This window comes from Numenius arquata, chromosome 11 (assembly GCF_964106895.1).
Source record: "Numenius arquata chromosome 11, bNumArq3.hap1.1, whole genome shotgun sequence".
Taxonomy (NCBI): domain Eukaryota; kingdom Metazoa; phylum Chordata; class Aves; order Charadriiformes; family Scolopacidae; genus Numenius; species Numenius arquata.
The window spans coordinates 9,415,326-9,436,750 of NC_133586.1; the positions used below are offsets into that span (position 1 = coordinate 9,415,326).

General features: G+C 40.9%; 1 protein-coding gene across 5 annotated transcripts in view; it reads left to right on the forward strand.

The window, feature by feature from the left end:
• The window catches only part of ZFAND6 (zinc finger AN1-type containing 6), a 37,388-nt gene extending 18,839 nt beyond the window's left edge, over positions 1 to 18,549 (forward strand). For all 5 annotated transcript variants that reach the window (XM_074155400.1, XM_074155398.1, XM_074155399.1 and 2 more), the window contains 5 exons: positions 6,141 to 6,310; positions 7,509 to 7,620; positions 9,785 to 9,885; positions 16,860 to 16,973; positions 17,579 to 18,549. In XM_074155400.1, coding sequence (XP_074011501.1) covers positions 6,160 to 6,310; positions 7,509 to 7,620; positions 9,785 to 9,885; positions 16,860 to 16,973; positions 17,579 to 17,727 — 627 coding nt within the window. In that variant the 5' untranslated portion in view covers positions 6,141 to 6,159 and the 3' untranslated portion in view covers positions 17,728 to 18,549. The remainder of the gene's footprint in view (positions 1 to 6,140; positions 6,311 to 7,508; positions 7,621 to 9,784; positions 9,886 to 16,859; positions 16,974 to 17,578) is intronic.
• Positions 18,550 to 21,425: the final 2,876 nt, after the last annotated feature.

Genomic DNA, 21,425 nt, shown 5'->3' on the forward strand with positions numbered 1-21,425 from the left:
TATTCAGATCTGCCAGTTCTTCTTGGCTCCATAGCAAGTTGCTGGGACATGGTAATGCCTTAAAGCAGCTACAAATGACTGCTCAGTGAATGTAAATTGGGGCCTTTCGGGAGGGAGCCACGGAGTAAAAAGAAAACAGGACCGTTTTGTAACTTGCTGTTAATTTGTGAGTGTAGTGCTTTATACCCCAAGTAGTGTCCCGCTTCCAGCAGGACACCTGAGTAGCTGTGTGTCTGCAAATTTGGCTGTGAAGTGCTGTCCTCGAATACAGCCAGTGCTTTGGTAACTTCTGCAGCAAGATTCAACAGAGCTCTGCTTTTAGGCCTTTATTTGCCATTTGTTTTGATAAGCCTGTAGAGGAATGCATTTCCTATTGTTTTTTGTACCAACATGCCTTTTCGTACATCTGATACAAGTGATATCAAATATCCATACCGGTACATGCTCTGAAATGAAATGTATTTTTGCCTGCACAACTTCATACTGCATATCTTGCTTTTATTTGTGCTTGGGATGAAGCGTTATATTTTTAAGCATCACAAATTACCATATTTGCAGTTGCTTCCTTGCTTTATTAGCACAAAGGGAAAATGACCATTAGTACTGGTGCTAGTTAAATCAGTGTTGAACTGCTTCATTATGAAGGTGATTATGGTGGAGGAGGGAATATTTTAATCACTTGTTAAAAATTGGATTCATCCTTTGAGGTGAGTGTCAGCTGGAATCTGTCAATGTGTTGATCTTTGACAGTGAAGAGAGTGGTTTATGCTAAATGCTCTGCTTTCTCTTTGGGAAGCATTTTCAAAGCTGACATCAGTGTGGTTCAAACTGTTCCTGGTTTGGTACTGGAGCTGAGGCAGGATGCTCTTTGGGTGGTCTCTTCTGCTTCAGCATTAGCGTTTGGGAGGGAGCCTTCTCATACCGGTCATGAATTTTAGGAGTGTTTGCAGAAGACAGGACTGTACTTCAGCTGGGGTAGCAGATGTGAGGATCTGCTCACTTTTCCCTACCACAACTTGAAGTATGAGGACAACTGGAATTCAAGAGACCTTTTTCTTTGGGGAGGACAGATGAAGAGAAGGCTGGCTTCTGTGTGAGATTTTTTTTTTTTTTTTTGCTTGGGGGGCGGGGGGGGAGGAGAGAGATTATTCCTAAACCTTGTGTGTTTAATCCTGCTAAATGCTGCTCTCTCTGATCTTACTGATTAACATTTGAAGCCTATAAAGCTAGGGTATCGGTTATTTGAAACTAGTAGCATATAAACATTTTAATTAAAAGGAAAAGGGGGGTGGGAGGGAGGACCAGTATCATAGTGCCTGCTCTGCGAGGAAGGGATATAAACAAGTATTTTGTTACTTACTTTGCAGAGTATTGGAAGAGGCAGCTCTTTTCCCAGAGAACCTGGTGTCCAAAAGACTTACCCTGCTCTAGTGTTTTCACAGCTCCGGTTCCATATATGTGTTCCAATCAGGAATGTCCTTTATATGATTTATTATGGTTGTTGTTTGGTACAGAGAGTAGCTGACTCTGAGGATGTGCGGTGGTGAGGGGAGAATGGTAGGATCTGCAGCAGCAGTGAACAGGCCTTACAGATGCACAAAGTACATCAAGATGACAGGAGTAACAGGAATGAGTAGACTTTAAGCACCAAATTTGTGGGGAAAGAAGGACTTGCCCTGCAGAGCTGTGTGCTACCATGCTTCTAGTGACCATAAATAGTTTTAAATTGAGAAGAAAATTATTAGGGGTAATTTTGACTTAAGCTCAGCAAGTTTTATCTAATAAAAAAAAAAAAGGCCGTTTATTCCATAGTTATCAATAAAGAGGATGTTCTGGGGTTGCATTGAGGGGGGTTGTTTAAGGCTCTTGCCCTTCCCTCTGGTACACTTCCTTCTCATTAGTGCTCGTATAACTGGTTATGCAACTACGCTGTAAAGCAAAGCACAGAACATGCTTAAAATACTGTAAACGAGTTTGGTTGTTTTCTTTCTTTAAGATGAATCAATTCTGCATCCAGAGTAACAGGATGACCCTATGGCTGTTGTGCAAGCACAGCTCGGGGGGAACAGGCAGAACCCAGAGGTATTTCCAGCAGCTCCATGTTTGTTTTGTGACACCTCAAACGGAGTGGGACATACATGTAGCAATGTTGATCGCAAGACCCTGCTGTCATTTTGGCTATGAAGTTGCTGCAAGTTTTGTACTTCAGCCAAGCTAGGAGGCTGGTTTTGAGACTACGGATGGGCTCGGCACTTGGGATGTGTTTTACCGTAGGCTGGATGCTCAGCGAGGGCTGCTGCCGCCCCTGAAAGGGTCGTCCTGTTTTCAGCCTTGTCGCTTCCTTTGCTCTGTCAGTTCTCTAAGAGTTGATCTTTTGTCACATCAGCAAGTTCTCCAGTCCATCAGAATAAATATTCCTGCTTTTTTCCATCAGATGGGTGACCTGATGTGACTTGGGGAAGGGGTGGGGGCGCTCAGCAGGGGCTGGGGCTGCAGGAGCAGGCTCACCCCTCTCACAGCACTTGCAAGGGTGCAATTTCAGTGACAGCCCACCATTACTGCCTTATGTGATGACGGGGCTCAGCAATACTATGGATCTTCCTGCATGAGGAATTATGGACAGTTTTGAAACAAAAATAATCTGAAGCTGAGCCAAGAACCGGGGTGAAGGGAGGTCCTCCCTCCCCCCAAAACATCTGTTCAATGATCTCTTGCTGTTCATGTTTGCGGAGATGGGGACAGAGTTGGGCTGTTCTGCTTGTGGCTGTTTGGCTCCTACTGTGCCCGAGTGGTGAGGAAGAGTCCCCGAGGCATGGTGCTGTGTCATCTTGGCCTTTGCCCTCATGCAGTAGTGGATGTGAACAGAAGAGGCACATCTGAAGTACAGGGGCAGGAACCGTCAGTACTTGGATCTCTATTCCCCGGTGTTTTTCAGTGCCTGTTTTTGGCTGGTGGTTCTCTTAATGCTTTAAGCCTGCTCTGCTGCTGGAACAAGTGGTTCCACACGTGTCTTCAGCAAGACCCTCTTGTGCCCAAACAGCACATGTGACAAACACAAACTCAGAAAACAATCTATGTTAAAACTAATTGGCAAAAAATGGAGTGGTTGGATTTCTAAGTTTGATCACTTCCTTGATTCATCTCCGTGCACGTGAACACTGAGAGGGAGGGAGCAGCATGGGAGAGGGAGGGAGAAGCTGGGGAGCAAGAGCTTATTATACTGGTTTGGCATTCTGTGGCTTTAGTAGGGTTCAGATAGATCAGTTCAACTATCTCAGCAGCTTACAGGCTGCTAAAACGTGTCACATGTCATCCCTCGCATCAGTTCCAGAGTTTTCCCCCTGTGTGTGTGGTGCGTTTTTTCTTTTCAGTTTTTGTGCATGAACTGATTGAGCTCACCAAACTGTCAGAAAAGTTTCTATGGTGGGGATGGACCTCTTTTCCTTTTTTTTTTTTTTCTTTTCCCTTTTCCTTCCCCCGCTCCCCGGCTCAGGAGCTCTTTGGGATGGTGAGGGTCCAGCTGAGCACTGGAGCTGGTGTTGGGGGGAGTGTGCGGTTGCCCCCTTCTGAATGCAACAAGCTCTTGTATTGATTCAACTTCTTTCTCGTTTGACTTCATAACATTGCATCAGTTTGATCCTATCTCTTCTCCATTTTTATTTCCCAAATATTAGCAACCAATGAACGATCTTCCGCTTCCTGTGGCTTTTATTAAAACTCGTCAGAAGAATCCCTGGCACTTCCCCTTGGAGATTTAAGTGTTCTGGAAGCTCATGCCAGTGGCTTGTGCTTTGGCTGGTGGCAGGATCCACTGGTTAATGAACTCGGGAACTGGCTTAGCTGGAACTCGGGCCAGCTTTTCTTGTTTTTCTTCTGGGCATCTTTGTGCACCTTTCACAATTTGTTTATTGAATTGGAGCAGACTTATTTTTTTCATGTCCATGTTAGAAATTGTTATGCTGTGATTGTGTTAACACCTGGTCCCTTCAGCAACGGTTGTGTTGAGGAATAAGAAAATAGCAGTAACTGGTTATTGAGTCCCTGCGTGCTGCTTGAAGCTAACTGTTGAACAGAAAGGTAATCATGGTGTGAATTTTGAAAGTTAGTGTGGTAGGGTTCTTCTAATGTGCTGCTGTCTAAAATTAAAAGGATTAATACTTGTATTGTGACATAGAATATTTCAAGGGCTAATAGAGATTCAATGTGAAGTGTTTTTTTAATTAGTCTTTCAATCTTAAACGTTCTGTGCCAAAAGTGACTTGCGTAAAGTTTCATCCTTAAATTGGTTTGAGTTACCGAAGCACAGAAAACTCATGTTCATTTATGTTCTCCTGAAATGGCTTCACTGAATGTTGGGCCCAGCATAAGAATTGAATTCCCACATGCGCTCCTTGCAGCTTCGTTCTAAAGGGCTGTCTGGAGAAAGGCAGGAATGAAAGTGCTCTTTCAGCTACAAGTACAGTACTTCAGCAAAATCAAATTTAGCTGTCGTTTGAGGTCAATGGGGGCTTTGTATGTCGAAAGCAAATGCTTCTTTCTTGGGGTGGGGGAGTGCAGTCAAACAGCTGAAATAAGCTTAATTGCAGGTTGAAGTTGAATAAGATACTATAAAAGATTTATTTTTTTTTTGTCTTCCTGCCTGTGCATCTTCCTTGTCATGTATCTTGGATGCTTTCTCATCCTTAGCGTGGAGTACCTTACTGCTGTGAATGGAAGACTTGACTGTTGTTTGTGTTGCTGTTAGCTTTGCAACCCAGAGGTTTGCTCTTGAGGTATCAATTTCATATGCTTTGGAGAAATAATAACAAAATGCAATGGATGTGGGTGTGAGAGGAGATGAGGATATTTGTCTAAAAACAAAATAATGGGAAACTTGTTTGTGTTTGGCTACAAATACATCTTATGTAAAAGCAAATCTTTTTACCCTGGTGTCCTTCTTACTGTGGTTTAATCTAGTTTTATAACTTGGCAATTGGTGAAGTATTCAAATATCTTGAAACCCCCTTCCTCTCTGGATTTTTTTTCTTTGCTTTTGAAATATGTACTGATGTTACTTGAAAGATTGATTTTTATTTTTTTTAGTAATATTGCTCAACATTGGTTTCACTCGCAAGAATTAAGATTATCTGTGCTTCAGCCTAATTTTTAATGGGGAATAAAGTGGTACACCTAAGTCGATCCTGAATGAAATAATTGATACCTTGAGATACTTAATTTCTTAATGCGAATATTTTTTTTCTTTCAAAATTCATACAAAAAAAGACACATTTATGGATGGGGCAAAATATGAAAAATTGGTTTTATCTCGCTGAGTGACAGCTGTCAATAAGGTAGAGCATTTGAGAATACTTAGGAGGCTCAGAACACCATTGAAAATGGTCATTTGTTACAATTTTCTTGTACTAAGAAGGCGTCGGATCTCTACAAGCCAGGGGCAAAACTTCCAAATTGTACAGAGCTTATGAAAACTAAATCTGAGTTGCCTTGAAATTTCTTATTTCTCATTTTTAGTGTATTCTCACACAAAAAGGATATATAGGAAGTATATGTGCCTAGTCTAGCGTTTTTGACTGAAAGGGTGATTTTTCTTTTTGCATGTGAAAAATCATAATACAGGTTTTGTGGTGAGTAGTTGTGTTGTCCTTAGCTAATGACGTGGTGACTAAAACAGTAACTTGCAAATTCATGTGACTATTGTTAATTATAATTATTATGCAGTAAGTAAACGTGTTACCATGCTTGCCTTTCATTTGATAATTCTCATTCACACTATCAGGTGTTCAAGTTTCAAGAAGAGTTCAGCATAGGTATTCTCCTCTCCTTAACGTACTGCTAGAAGCAGTAATAGTTCCAATATTTTCTAAAATGGCTTTTCTTTGTGGGCTATATATTGACCATAAAATGGTGGGACTGGAAGGGTCTGTATGTGTGAGTCACACAAAGCATATGTATGACTGTATTTGTATTATTGGTCAGACTATAGACATTTTAGGAAAGGGCATTGAATTATAAGCAAGGCGTCTTTTCTAGAAGATCTTTTTTGCTGAGCTAGAGGAAACTGCAGATTTTCAAATGTCAACTGTAAAAGCAGAGTTTTCTCAGGCCTGTAAATACCAGTTTGTTGTATGTATCAATTTCAGGTTTATAGAAGAAGGGAAAATGGCTCAAGAAACTAACCGTAGCCAAGTGCCTATGCTTTGTTCCACTGGTTGCGGATTTTATGGGAATCCTCGTACAAATGGCATGTGTTCGGTGTGCTACAAAGAACATCTTCAAAGGCAGAACAGTAATGGTAGAATTAGCCCTCCTGGTAAGTAACACTAACGCGTGTCTGTGTGAACAACTAAAAATGACACCGAAGGCAGCAACTTGCTTCCTGATCGTGCCCAAATACTAAAAGTATTGGAGCATTAGTGCAAACCATTTCATTTAAGTATCTTACCTTATGGAATGAACTTGGATGAAATGCTCATAATATAATCATGCTGTGATTAATCTGCTCAGAAGCAGACTTTTGCTAATACCTTTTGTATTAATCTGAGTGTTTCCCATTTGAAGATATAAAAATGCAGAAAAAACACTATACCAATATATTTCTCCTGAAATTACTGATAGTAGAGATAACAGCTTGAGGAATGTTTGTGAAAAGCATTTAAAATACAGATATTTAATGTCTACAGCCTGATGCTGAAGGACTAACCTGTAGGTGCTTTTTAAGAATAGTTTCTCCTAGCTCCAGATGGAGATACTTTTTATTCTTTTTGGCCCAGTGTCCCATGTACTGTGGTCTTTCCTACAAAGCAGATTTCCTATTGAGGTGCTGCCTTCCTACGTTCTGCCTCTAGAAGAAGCTGGAGGGCTCTTTCCCCTTTAAGGGTAGCACCCTCAGAGAGAGAAACCCTTTCTCTGCTCTTTTCACCCTCTTGTTTTCAACTTCAGCATATTCTGCTGATGCAGGGTGAGGGAGAGCTTCTTTGGAGCCCCTGAAATGTCTCTTCTGGCTTGGCTGGATACTGATGGTGAGGAATCTCATGGCACACTCTTGGAGACTTCCCTCCTTGACTTTAAAAATTGAAGCAGTAACTTCCATTGAAATCTGGGGATCTAGGTTCTACAGCTTCAAAATGGATCCTAAGTTGGCATTAGGGTGCTACACTACTGGTTCTCACAGATCCATCTTGATTTTTTTTAAATAAAACCCAAGCTTCTCATGTCAGCATACTGTAGTTTATGCTGAGAAAGCTGTTTGTAGATGGTTTAGCAGAAAATGGTAACTATTTTATAAAGATCCAGCTTCAAAGTTTTGTTCTCTGTAACTTCTGGGGAACGTGATCAAAATATGACCAAACATAATTACCTTTTGTAAAATTATGTTTCATTATGATACAGGCTGAGATTCAATTACTTTCCTGTCTGGTGTCATGGGGGTCGAAGAATAATTGCATTGTATAACTTCTGTAATCCCGGGAAGTAGTGTAACACATTTTACATTAGTGTCTTCCTTCCAGCAACTTCTGTCAGTAGTATAACTGAGTCCTTACCGGTCCAGTGCACAGAAGGCAGCGCCCAGGAAACTCAGTCAACTTTAGATTCTACATCGACTCCATCTATGCAGCCAAGGTAAGCTGTTTCTGTCTGCTGCTCTGTGGTTATACATGAAAATCTGTATCAAGATGATTAAATGTAGTGTACTGATGCTGCATAATTAAATGCTAGGACCTGCATTAGGAAAATCTGTAAGATTTAACTGCTAACTTTAAAACCTGGGACCTCACAGTAAATAGTAGCTGATCTGTTAGCTACATCTTGCATTCAAATGCAAATTTGTCTTTAGAATTTAGCCTCAAATAGGAGCATTGCCAGCTTCATGCTGTTCTACAGAGATCTGGCTGGCTGGTCTTCTGCCTCCATAACGTGCAGTTGGTGGTATGTTTACCAAAGGAGAGCTCTTTCCATCTTAGAAATCTGAGGATTTTGTAAAATGGCAGAAAGCTGTTGACTGGAGCTCTCAAATAAATGTATGATAATGTGTTAACAGACTAGTTGCTTTGCGAAAAGTGGAGCGTACTAGAACAGGGGAAGGATATCTGAATCTTAGTATGAGTTGTGCTACTGAACTGATTTCTTATTAAACAAGCAATTTCCAACTGGATTATTCAAGGAGACATAATGTCCTCTTGTAAATCACTCAGATTTACTAAGTGCTCTCCATTTGTAAAAGCTAAATATTTGTTTATATTTAGTGGCTGCATTTCAGTTTAGAATGACACAACCAACAGCAACTTAAGTGCTTTGGAAATATTTTGGGTGAAAAATGTTAGTGTGTTATACTGTAGAAGCGAACTTGCAGTAGTATTTGTTCTGACTTTCCTTTAAAAATCAGAATGTAGTAAAACACAGGCCAAGGGCGATTTCATCAGTTATTGTTGGCTGATTCTGTTCAGACAGTTTTCTGCTCCTTAGTTTTTTATAGGAGGTGTTATCTCAATGCTTGGATCCTGCATATGAACTGAAAACTAGGTGCTGTGCTTGATGCTGTATTTGGTCTTTCCATTCTGGGATTTCTAATTGGGGTAGAAAATAGCTATCTTACCCTGACATAACTCTTCTGGTATGTGTTTAAAAAATGAAAAAAAAAAAAATCATCCAGGTCAATGCAGAGAGGTGAACCAATTACAGTGCCTTGGGTTTGTTTTCTCACATAATCTTTATAATACCATGGAAGAGAAAAAAGTATCTCTTTGATCACTAACTTGGTTACAGGAGAAACTAATGGATGGTTGCCCTTAGACTTGCGCTTCAAAAAATCAGTGTCACTTGGTGTGTTTTTTTCCAAAATAAAAATAGGTATTCCACTTCAGTCTCTGGTAATAACCTCAGTTATGATACTCTGAGGAGATGTCTACTAAATTGACAATGCCCTTCTGTAGGTGACCAAACCTGCCCTTCAAGACCTAAATGCAATTCTTGGCGATTAAAATCGCAACCTCAATACCCTGGTTGTGTCATGGACTACTGATAAGGCTTTGCTGGTTCATGAGCTGCTGGATAATCCAATGTCTTGGATTCGGAGTGAATCCCTAAGTGGAAAGGGAGAAGAAAATAGGGCAAATGGGGTAGTGTTACCTCTTGCTTGGGACTTCAGCTCTGTCTTGTTCCGCAGTAGAGCCACTGGATGAGCGGTTTGGCTACAGGTGATTGGTAGTATTGAGTCTCCCTCCCGTAACTCTCCAGGATGTTCCATCTGTGAGTTTTCAGCCATGCTGTGATTTTGAGCAGTGTGGCTGACAGGGGTGGGAAGTTTGGCCAGCACCACTTTACACTGAAAATCTGAGGGGTTCTGTGTACAGCTGCAGATGCTTTATTACTGGAAACATTGACATGCTGCAATTTTCTTGTTCGTATCACTAGAACACCAAAAGTAGCTCCTCTACAATTATCTTGCTGATTTATGCTATAAAATCCTTGCATATTGAATGTTGCATTGTTGCTTCTGTGTGGCAGGATGGTATGCCAAACTACCCCAAAATATTTTTTCCTATTTGACAGTTGAACTGGTTTATTGCATTCAATATGACTGCAAAAATAACTTTTTAATCAATTCAGATTGTCCAGTATCCTTAGACACTGTGGCTTTTAAAAATGGTAACAGAAACAACGTCAGGGTGAAATCTTTCTGGCATGTTTTCTCATCAGCATGTACTCTAATGTATTTCTTCCAGGAATGCTCTATAGAATGTTGAAGTGCCTTGTTAAAAATCATAATTTTTCTTTGCCCCCCCAGCCCTGTGTCAAGTCAGTCACTTTTAACAGAATCTGTAGCATCATCCCAACCGGATAGTACGGCTGTGGACAAAACAGTACCTGAGACAGAAGATTTGCAAGGTTGGTGCCTAATTTTTGGATACGGAACTCATGAATAATGTTTTTAAAACTTTGACTATTCTTAATATACTCCTGTTCAAGTGATGGCTTGTTCTCCAACACAAATGTTCTAGAAAATCTGAAGGTGAAATAAGGATAACTTTTTTTTTTTCTTAAAAGGCAAATCTTAAACTGAAAACTTTAGTGTTTAACTGGCGATTTCAGTATCTGCTGTAACAAGTGTGTTAATTGGAGTTGGAAATGCACGTCATAAATCAATCTACTGTTCTGTCTTTATGCCATAGCTATTACATGTAAGTAGAGTTTTGAGTACCTGTTACTTCTCAGAGTAGTCATTTGCAGCAAATATTGCAGAAGTTTATGACCATATTTGTGATAGAGGGTATTATGACTAGCTGTTATAGGAACAGTGTTAGTATCTTGTATAAACATGAAACACCTATAAAAGAACCTTTCACCAATGAACTGTAGCGGTGGAATGTTTTGACCCACTGAAATTCACTTTATCAAATACAAAATTACTAAACCAGAAACTGTGGTTTCTTGAAGGAAAATGGCTGAGTGGGTGATTTTAACTATATTGGCCTGAAATCCTTATTGGTGGTGCAATGTAAAGGTTTTTTTTTTTTCCTCTTTGAATTTTTTTCTTTTTACGTGCAGGCTTGCAGAGCTTAAAACTAAAGTTTTTAATAGTATTTCTTAAGAAAATGCAAAAATGCCAGGTAGTATACAAAATTTGCTCAGACTTGTAATCCATAGACATTATATGAGGTATTTAAAGGTAAGTCTGTAAGTATTCTGCCTTTACTTCTGCTGGCACAGCTAAGGCTTTAGTGGGTAGAGTTACATTTCTGTAGACTAGTCTAAACATAAGTGTTTGGGTTTTCCACAGATACAACGTGTAATTCCACTTAACAATGCTAAATATAAGTTCTTTCATCGTGCCTCTGGTACCAAAGTTCTGCTTTTCAGTTACTTTTCTAAGCCTGAGCCCTTCCTTTTTGTAGGGTGGAATAGAAAAGTCATTATTCAGCTGCTGCACTGAGGCCACCTCCTCATCACACAAACAGTAGCTGTAAAACTCAGAGAAAAGCTTTTAATGCTAATGCCATTTTGTACTAGCCTTTGAGATGTCAATTATTAGAAACATCCTTAGTCTTAAAAAGATATATTCTAGACATAAACACAACTCTTGTTGCGTCTGTTTTGACAATGCACATAAGGTACCCGTCAATGATGACTGTCCTTACCTAGCTTGAGAGAAGAGCAAGTGCTGAAAAGGCTTATGCTTCTTAATTTCTATGTATTTGCACAGAGGTGGGTTTGCAAGCTAGATTTTCAGTTGATCTACCTGTGAGTAATACAGATACAGCCTGTTCTGCAGTGTGGGGAACCTGGGATGTGCTGCGTTGCGAGCTGTAACCCTGCTCCCACACAGGTATATCCCTTTCCGGGAATCCCAGAAGTAGAACATCTCAGTCGGGCATGTGAATATTGCACTGCAGGTTTCCATTGATTTGGATGTGGCATATATCAGAATATAAAGGCAACTTCTGTAAGATGATCTTCCTACTGCCCTGCATTTCTTTTTCCCTTCTTGTTAGTCTCATGATTCTTAGTCTTCCATCCAGTGCCTGAATTAGTCTCTGTTTACACACATCTCTTACTTGCTTGGCTTAGCTGTAAGTTGAAACTCTAGGTTTGCAGCATCTACTGTCTTTTCACTGGGAGGCGGCGGGAGTGCTTTATTTTAAAATAATCTTTAATGCTTCTACTGTGGGGTTACTTGGGTCTGTGAAAAGACTTTTCCCAGCATATTTTCAGAGGAATGTCTCTCTTACCCATTTGGATAAACTTACGGTCCTTCTAATTCTCCACCTCTAAAGCTAATTCTCTCTATGAGAAGGTAAGAGAGGCTTCTCAATTAAAAGCTTTGATTTTAGGGGGGTGTATTCACATTTTACGGTATGTATTTCAAGGTTCAACCTATATCAGGTGTTTAGAGTACTCGGCTGTGTCCTGTGTCCTTTTCTTTGTACCACAGTGATTTCTAAACTAAGAACACCACTACCATGTAATTGCAGTTCTAAATTACAATCTCTATTTATAACTCCCTGTGGCAGGGTCAGCCTCATTTTCTGAAGAGTTGCTTCTGTACTATCCCTTAACTGAAAATCATAGGAAATGTAGTATTTCCAGTTTTAAAGTATTTTGCTTTGGAAGTGTAAGTTTGTAAAGAAAGCAGTTTATAATGGATGCTAAGTGGATTTCATTGAATTGTTGTCACAATTGTGCATCCTAAAGTTTTTTTGTTTGTGTTTTTTTTTTCCACACATCATTCAGAATTTTAATTTTAGGCTGCTGACAAGAATGCAGTAGAAATGTGTGAATCAAAGTTATTTAGTATTGTCTGGCTTTGTAGCATTTAAAAAAGAAAATAAGTCACAGAACTGTGGGAGTTAGTCCCAGACTGAAGAGCTTATAGTGCTACTTCTGTTGATGTAGGGGAGGAAAAAAGAAATTATGTCTGCTTTGATCATTTGTTGAGTATTTATTCTGATAAAAATCTTGCTTTGTTGGAATGTCTGTTCTGGAGCAAATTGTTTTATGATTCTTGTATAATAAGTTAGTCTATTGTAGCTGTGTGTAGTTGAGGTCCTCTTAACTCACCATTTAACATAATTTGCTCAGCTGCAATAACAATGAAAGAGCGGGTGAATAGTTAGGCTTTCTTAGATTGCTACTTTTTTTTTTTTTTTAAGCAGGCAGATAGATGGGACTTGAGCTGTATGTACACAGTCCTTGCTGTTTGCAGACAAGCTAAAACTACAAAGGGATACAAATCCCAAACAGCAGTTCAGATTTGTCTTCACTGGATTCATGCATTGCAGAATAGAGAGAGGAAAATTGTGGAATATCTTAATAAATCTAGATTTTACATTTAGTGATTGGGTGATAATGGTTGTAGGCATGGAACACTGCAAAAAGTCCAGATGCTAGGTAGGAGCTAATAGAAATTTTTTCATTTAATATTCTTAAATATTGTGAACATACTGTTAAAGATGACCTAAAATGAAACTCATTAAGGTATGATCCAGCTTTTTTAGCAGCTTTCTTCTGTTCTGAGCATCTCTCCAACTCATTTCAGATTGCCTCATGGACTGCTGTACCTTTTGCTTGACATTACAGCCCTGTTAGGAGTAGCCAGTCAAGATTCCTTATTTGTTAGCCAGGGGGTTAAGGGGGCTGCCTCCCGGCAAGCCTGCGGACCGGTAAAGAGGTGCTTCACTTCTCTGAGGTTAATGAGTTTGAAACCATCCAGGTCAGGATTCATGCTTTGTATTTCAGAGGGGTTTTTAAAGGTAAATGAAACTTGTCATGGAAGGCAGGAGCACTCCACTACGTAAGTTGTGGAGCTCTTAAAACTCAAGAACGTAGGGCTAAAAGTATAAATCGTATTAACGGGTGAGCTTTTAGCCTCTTTGAGGCTGAAAACTTCAGAGGACCAAAACAGTTGCTCTAATTTTTGAACTTATTGCTGAATTGGAGAAGTCCATACTAGCACTGCAAAATGCAATCAGTCCTGTAATATGATGTAGTTAGTATTTTGAAAAATCAAAATATTAACTAAGATTTAGCTAACTAACTAGCCAAAAGATGCATGGCTGTTCTTTTCAATGAAGTCACCTGGTTTTGGACTCATCTAGGATTTTTGTGAGGTAAAACAGTTTAAAAATTCAGTGATTGCTGATTAAGTTTAAAAAAAAATTTATATTAAAACAATTAAGTTGCTACAGAATTTTACATGGAGGTAACCTGGACCTACAATGAATACTGTTGAACTAAGGGCATCAAGTCAGTGGACCTTATCAGGGCTAGCTCAGTAGACAGAACTGGAAAGGAATTGATGGGATACTTCAGGCCTTTGTGACAGTACCAGGGGCTCAGAGGTAGAGTATGATTAAGATACAAGTGTAGAAAATAATATAGGGTATCCTGATTTACTGGATGAATTCTCCAGGGAGAGGGGAAACATTCACAAAGATTTTAAAACTAAATTCTGTAGGTAAGTGTGCTTTTATTTAACCTGCCTCTTCCTAACACTGAAACAGTGTATTTTAGGCTGATTACTTCAGTTTAGGGTTAAAATGTTAGGAAGTGTAGGGATCTTCTGCTTAGAGGAACCTTTGGAGAGATGGGTATTCTTCTTCCTAGGTCTGGTCAGATGCTCTTAAGAGGTAAAGATAGTTGTTAATAGTCTTCCTGTGGGAATGAGGAACCTTTTTTTCTTTGAGAGAACAGAGGAGGTGTCAGGGATCGTGTAGCAAATGCACGGAGTTCTGTCTTGTGCCTACGGGTATGCCAGCACTGGAGTGTACTTTATCTCACGGGTGCTGTTTTCATGGTCAGGGTACACAAAGTTCAAGCAGGGCTGGCACAAGCAAAGCAGTAGCAAAAGCTTCTGCCTTTAGGAGGAAATCCAGACTCTGCTTGTTTTGATCAGCTAAGAACATGTCCTGTAAAACAGGGAACTTCTAGGAGCCAGCCCAACTTGTTTAGCTCCAGAAAAAAGTGTGCGTTCATGCTTTATTCTTTTTTTGGTTAGTTGGCAGCTTGTACTGGTGCTGCCGGTGCTCCTGTTCTCCAGCTGAAGGCAGAGCTGGGGCTGGGGGAAGGGAGGGAACAGGTTCAAGCAGAGCAGCATCCTGGAATCCAGACAAAGTACAGGGGCTGGGAGTGGCTGCAGCACGTTTCCTGTGAGCTCCAGGCTGGGTGGTACTGCATTTCACCTGGTTTTTTTCTATTGTGTTCATCACAGCTAGCTCATAGACCGAGCAGTAAACACTGGCACTTTGTCATCTAAAGGTGGCTTAGTGGGGCTTAAGGTGGGTTGGCTTAATGATTGTCGTAGAGGATTTTGAGTCAAATCTCTGGTTTATAGAATTTGCAAAAGCAAATGGAGATCTAAAATTTACAGTTAGTACAGTAGATACAAAGTGACTCGTGGCAGCAGTAGAAGAATCTTCCCACTCGGTTCTACAGTGAGCAGCAGTACCTAAGTATTTTTAAACCTTTTTAATGTGGGAGCCATATGCAGAAAGAAAATGTGTGTGTATTAGCCTTGTTATGCAGGGAACAGGGCTGGGTTTTCCTAAATTTGGCTAATAGTTACAGAGGCTTTTGGTAAAACTTACATTGAGGTAACTGCATTTTGCTACAATAGGAAATGCAAACTTGAGAACGGTAGCTGCTAAACGCTAATTCATGGCATGAAGCTTTCTTAATGAATTAATAAACACCGCAATGTCTGTTCTGTATAACACTGCAAGAGTTCATTTGAGTAAGTCTTACTGCTACTGATACTTATCTCACATCTCTTAATCCTTACTGCTTTTGATTCTTATCTTGCAAAACTTTGAATATTATCTGTCCACTCAGAAATGTGCCCTTTTATGTCCGTTTAAAGCTGTTGAAGCTTTTTTTAATCAATTATTGTAAATTTCAGGACAAAGTAAAGCTCTGCTTCTAACACAGATGGTGACTTTCAAATGATTTAATAAACCATGTATAACAGCCTATCTTTAGGCTAGATTAACCTTTGGAGGATATTGTCCATTTGGGCAAAATCTTTGCAGGTGTTCAGGTATTTTACTACCCATTGATGTTGCTTGGTACAGACTATAGTGTTTTGATAAATTGCAAAAGTGAAAAGTGCCCTTTCCTTTAAAAAAAAAAAATAATAAAAACCCCTCATCTGAATAGCAGCACAGGAAAAAACCCCACCAGAGTTGTCATGCAGAATAGCAGTTGGCTGGCGTGGAACTGTCACAGAACTGCATCTGATAGTCTCTGCCTAAAAAAAAGTCCCAGCTGCACAGAGGTGCCTGAAGCTTTTTCCCTGGCAAACATCTGGGCTTGCTGTTGTATTCCCTTCCTTACAGCATTGGTTCTAGCTCTGCTTCCATTGATGCTCCTTCCAGCTGGAGCTTGCTTTTGTTCTTTGCTGCAAATACTCCTAGTTTCTGTAGACCTGGCTTGCTGGAGACTTGGCCTGCTGTGATCTAGCAATGGCTGGTTGGCAGAGATTGGCTTTTAGCCCTTCTTGAAATGAAGTTGGGCTTTTTGGTTTCTATTTCTGTTTTGTAATGTAAGGAATGTGCAAATACTTGAGGAAAACCAGCCAATTTCTATTTTTAGCTGGGTCAGGCAAATACTACCATTACTTGTTTATGTTCTCCCACACAACCTGTAACCTGTCTTTCAAATCTGAGGGAATGTTAAAGTAGGCTGAAAGTTGTCCTAGCAAAAGGGTCTTTAAAATGAGGTGTTTACCTGCTTCCTTCTGGGTGTCAGGAGAGTGTACCTCCTCCCTGTAAGTCTTGTGTGTCTAGAGCTAAGGGTGTCTCACCCCAGGTAGTGAGTAGCCCTTGTGTAAGCTTTTTCCAGGTAAGCAAGAGCAGCAGTGTCACAGTGGTAGAGGTTCTGAAACGCTGTGTTTTGTGTGGCCTCAGCACTGCAGCCTTCAGCAAAAATAATGTTGATTCGGTATTTGAGAAGTGAGTATTCTATTCAACTGATCCTAATAAATGCAATGCTTCTTACAAGTAGATTTTAGGAACTGGACTAGTAACACTGGTGGGGAAACACTGGATTCCCTTCCCAGATCTGACAGCACTGAGTCTTACTCTTAAAAACCCCAGAATAATTAAAAATTAGGTTTATGGTGTTTTTGTACTGTGCCCTTTGTATGAGCATTCTGTGAATTCTCAAATTAAATTGAAGGTCCAGGAGGAGGGAGTTCCAATGCCACTACTGAGAGTCCATTACACTTCAGACTCAGAAGCTGCAGCAAAATGGCTAACCCCAAAACCTAAATTTACAACATGGGCTTTAGATTATTGCATGACTTGGAGGAAAGGGAGAGACACTGACCTTTTCTTTCCATTGTTCTTATTAACCTTTTTTAATGTTAGCTTCAGTGTCAGAGAACGCAGAGCCTACACCTGAAGAACAAGATAAGTCACTTGACAAACCAAAACAGAAAAAGAATCGTTGTTTCATGTGCAGGAAGAAGGTTGGACTTACTGGTAAGAAAGTTTGATTTCACTTTTCTTAGAGAGACTTGTTTAGCCTTTGGACCTTTGAAAGTTTCTTCTCTTAGGGGGAAAATGGAGTATGGTCATCTTGATGTTGATTTGAAAGAAAACTTGGCCAAAGATGCTTTTTGCTTGGCTCTTACTAGATTTAGTCATTCATGTATTATTTTCTTTTTTCAGCTTTCTGTCTTTAAGTGAAATTCATAACTCTAAATACTTCCCTTTGGAAGTGCTTAGCTGAGGCATTGGATGATAGTTCGCTGCTGTCGCTAACCAGCTTTGCAGTGGTTCAGTGTAAGGGCCTAAGAAAACTTGAGTTCTGTGGGCGAAGATTCATAAACAAAGGAAAAGAGCAGGAGGTCTCTAGGAATGTGTTATGTGCCAGTGTATCGTGTGGTAGGAAGGAATGATCAAATCTTACTGTAATCGTGTAAAAATATTATTTGTGATTCTTATGCTTTCTGCAGCAGAGGCTCTTTGGCTGATTGACACTGGTGACTGAGATTTATTGCTAGTGAGTGAACATATTCAGGATTTAAACCAAACCAGTATAAATAAGAATGTTGAAATGTCTAAGCTAATATTTCTGTCCACAGGGTTTGAGTGTCGGTGTGGAAACGTCTACTGTGGTATGCACCGTTATTCAGACGTACACAGTTGCTCTTACAATTACAAAGCTGATGCTGCTGAGAAAATCAGAAAAGAGAATCCTGTAGTTGTTGGGGAAAAGATCCAGAAGATCTGAACTGCTGCTTCTGCTAGAATACAAAATCCTCTGACCATCTGCAGATTAAATTGACTTGAGCTTTTTTCCTTAGTCATCAGGAATGTAGAGCAGTGTATCTTGCCTAGACCTTTTAATCATGCATGTCATCAGATGAATAGATTTTTTGTTTTTGTTTTTTTGTTTTGAAAATGACTCTGAACATTTATTTTCATTGCAGTTTTCTGTGGCTGAAGACTTAAGTAAACTTTACAAGTATTATCCTTTAAGATCATTCTAATTTTAGTTGAGTGCAGAGGGCTTTTATAACAAACGTGGAGAAAATATTGGAGGGCTGTGCTTTTCCAGGATAAAACATGCATGCGTTAACTTTGCAGTTTGTTTTCTTGTTGTATATAGCTTTTCTCTGCAGCACAATTTCCTTTTTTTGATAATGCCTTGTATGGCACAACTAGTTATCAGTAACTGAATGTATTTTAATCATTATGGCTGCTTCTGTTTTTTTTTTCCCATTAACGAGAGGTTATACATGTTCGCATATTAGCTTGTTTGCACCCTCTACCTATTTATGTATGAATCATTTGTAATGAGAGTGTGTGCTGAGATTGTCTGCGTGGTTTTGTTTTTTTTAGAATTGGTTTTTGTTTTTGTGTGTGTGGGGGGAAGGCTGTATGCACTTCATTGACTGCAGGTTTCATTGGGATTACATCCATCAGTCTGTCTGTACACAAATATGAAGAATGATCTGAAGTATCTGTGCTGTATTTATGTTTATCCACGTCTTAACTTTGATTAAATAAAATTTAAAAAATCGAAGCCCCTGTGGCTGTCACTGGCATCTGTAATTTGGATTTCTCTTGCTTTATTTTCATGGGGACCTTCCATTGGTGGTTCCTTTCATCACAAGTGTATTGATCCACACAAGACCGTCCGTATCCCAGTGCCAGCTAAGTTCTGGGTTTATTTCTCTTTTTACCTTTTCACCTATAACTATCAGACTACGGTCTCCAGAAGTTTCCTACCTTATGCGTTGATACATTCTGCCCAGGGAGTTCTGTGCTTCCAGTGCAATGAGTCACTTGTGTGCAGGAGTTGGGGTTACCTGTGACAATGTCCTTAAGTTGAGGCAGACCTACAGGTGAAACAGATGCACCCAGTGACAAAGCTGTGGATCTATCTGTGTGACTCTGGTTCTGGGAGATACAGCAGTGGGGTGTGTGATCCCGTGTCCGACAGACAGCACTGCACAGACTCCTTGGAATTAAATGAGAGAATGGCGGCCAGTAACGAGTGGTGTTCCGCAGGGGTCGGTACTGGGACCAGTACTGTTTAACATCTTTGTCGGTGACATGGACAGTGGGATAGAGTGCACCCTCAGCAAGTTTGCTGATGACACCAAGCTCGGTGGCGCAGTTGACACGCTGGAGGGAAGGGATGCCATCCAGAGGGACCTAGACAGGCTGGAGAGGTGGGCTCGTGCAAATTGCATGAAGTTCAACCAAGCCAAGTGCAGGGTCCTGCACCTGGGACGTGGCAACCCCAGGCACAAATACAAGTTGGGTGGAGAATGGCTGGAGAGCAGCCCCGAGGAGAAGGACTTGGGAGTGCTTATGGATGAGAAGCTCAACATGAGCAGGCAGTGTGCACCGGCAGCCCAGAGAGCCAACCGGGTCCTGGGCTGCATCAGGAGAAGTGTGGCCAGCAGGTCTCGCGAGGTGATTCTGCCCCTCTACTCTGCGCTCGTGAGACCCCTCCTGGAGTACTGTGTCCAGCTTTGGAGTCCTCAACACAGAAAGGACATGGACCTGTTGGAACGGGTCCAGCGGAGGGCCATGAGGATGATCAGAGGGATGGAGCACCTCTCCTATGAAGACAGACTGAGAGAGCTGGGGTTGTTCAGCCTGGAGAAGAGAAGGCTCCGGGGAGACCTTATAACAGCCTATCAATACCTGAAGGGAGCCTACAGAAGAGCTGAAGAGGGACTCTTTGTCAGGAAGAGTGGTGACAGGACAAGGGGCAATGGTTTTAAATTGGAAGAGAAGAGATTTAGATTAGATATAAGGAAGAAATTCTTTACAGTGAGGGTGGTGAGGCACTGGAACAGGTTGCCCAGGGAAGTTGTGGATGCCCCATCCCTGGAAGTGTTCAAGGCCAGGCTGGATGGGGCTTTAAGCAACCTGCTCTAGTGAGAGGTGTCCCTGCCCATGGCAGGGGGGTTGGAACTAGATGATCTTTAAGGTCCTTTCCAACTCTAGCCATTCTATGATTCTTGAGACAGTTCTTTGGTGAGATGTCCTTATTCTGAGGTTTGAAATCCATGGACTTCAGCGTTGAATGGTGTCACAACCACCCTCCACGTGCTCCTCAGTGGATCTACAGGCTTGTAAGTGATCCCCATGTGGGGGCAGGAGGAATTGTGCTTTTATTGTCTTGTGAGGGTGCTCACTAACTTTCTTTTAATTAAGATCGCCTGTCTTGTCAGATCAGAGTCTGTGCTTCAGCCACTCAGGTTGAGTGGTTTACGTAGTACTCTGGTACCTTCAGCCACTGCTGCTTATCACCAGACTTAACAGTACACTAAAGCAAAACTAATTCCTCTCCAGATGGCTCTGATCTGCAGTTGAAATTTCACTTGGTGACTTGCTGCTGCTTTCAAGCATTTGTGAAATAAATGAGATTGCGTGGCTTCATTTAAAACATTAAATTTCTAATCAAAGCTGGCTACATCCTTTAAAATTCTGAATGCTCTTTAAAAGCTGTGGCTGACAATTAGTAGATAAAGCACTACATTTAGCGTATAAACACTGGCAGCAGCAGGAGCTTTCTCTCTGAGATAGCTGTAGAAAGTAATCTGCAAGACCCAATAATAAAAGAAGTATCTTGTGCTTGCAAAAATGGCTTAACCGCAATCCATGAAGCACATGTGTTTTATAGTAAAAGAGGGGAATAAATAACTTTCCGGCAAGTTTTGGTAATGGTCTGCCTTTTTATGGGGCAAAGATCCTGTATTTCCTCAGAGCATTTGCTAAACTTCCTCTTACACAGCACAGAGCTGGAAGAGCAGCAGCGTCTTCTCTCTGGAGGGTGTTTCTCAGCTTCCTTTCCTCTTTGCTGCCACTTCCCTGTTCTCTAATCCCTCTCTTCTCAGTTGACTCCTCTCTCTTCCCTATTTCTGGTCTCTCTCTTCCTTTTCCTAAAAGTGTCCTTTTCACTCCCTTACACGTCCTTCCCCTCCGGTCCACCTTCCGTCTGACACTGACGCTTCTGGGCCAAGCGGAGAGGAGACGCTCTAGACTTCAGAATACGGGGGAAACCAATAACCGATAACCAATCCTGTTTATATTTTCTGGTATCCGAGAGACTGAAAGAAGAAAAGGTACAAGAAAAGTGACTGCCTTGGGTGTCGATATACTCTTTTTACTGCTGCCTGTTCTGAAGCAACAACTCTTCTGACCCTCAATTATATTGTAGGAAATGTGACTACACCAAGAAGCCTTGCAGTGCCACCGACAGCGTGGCAGGTCAGCAGCGGGCCATTCTTCCCCCCCCCATCGTTCTCAAAGCAACCTGATAAACCTCCTTTGGCCTGGCTTGGTGCAGAGTTCTCAGAGTTAAGAATGTTGAAACACTCAAGATAAATAAACCTGCATCCACCTTTCCCTGGCGCTTAAGAGTTGCGTGTCATCCTTGTTTGCTTTGGCATCGGCTCAGTGTTACCA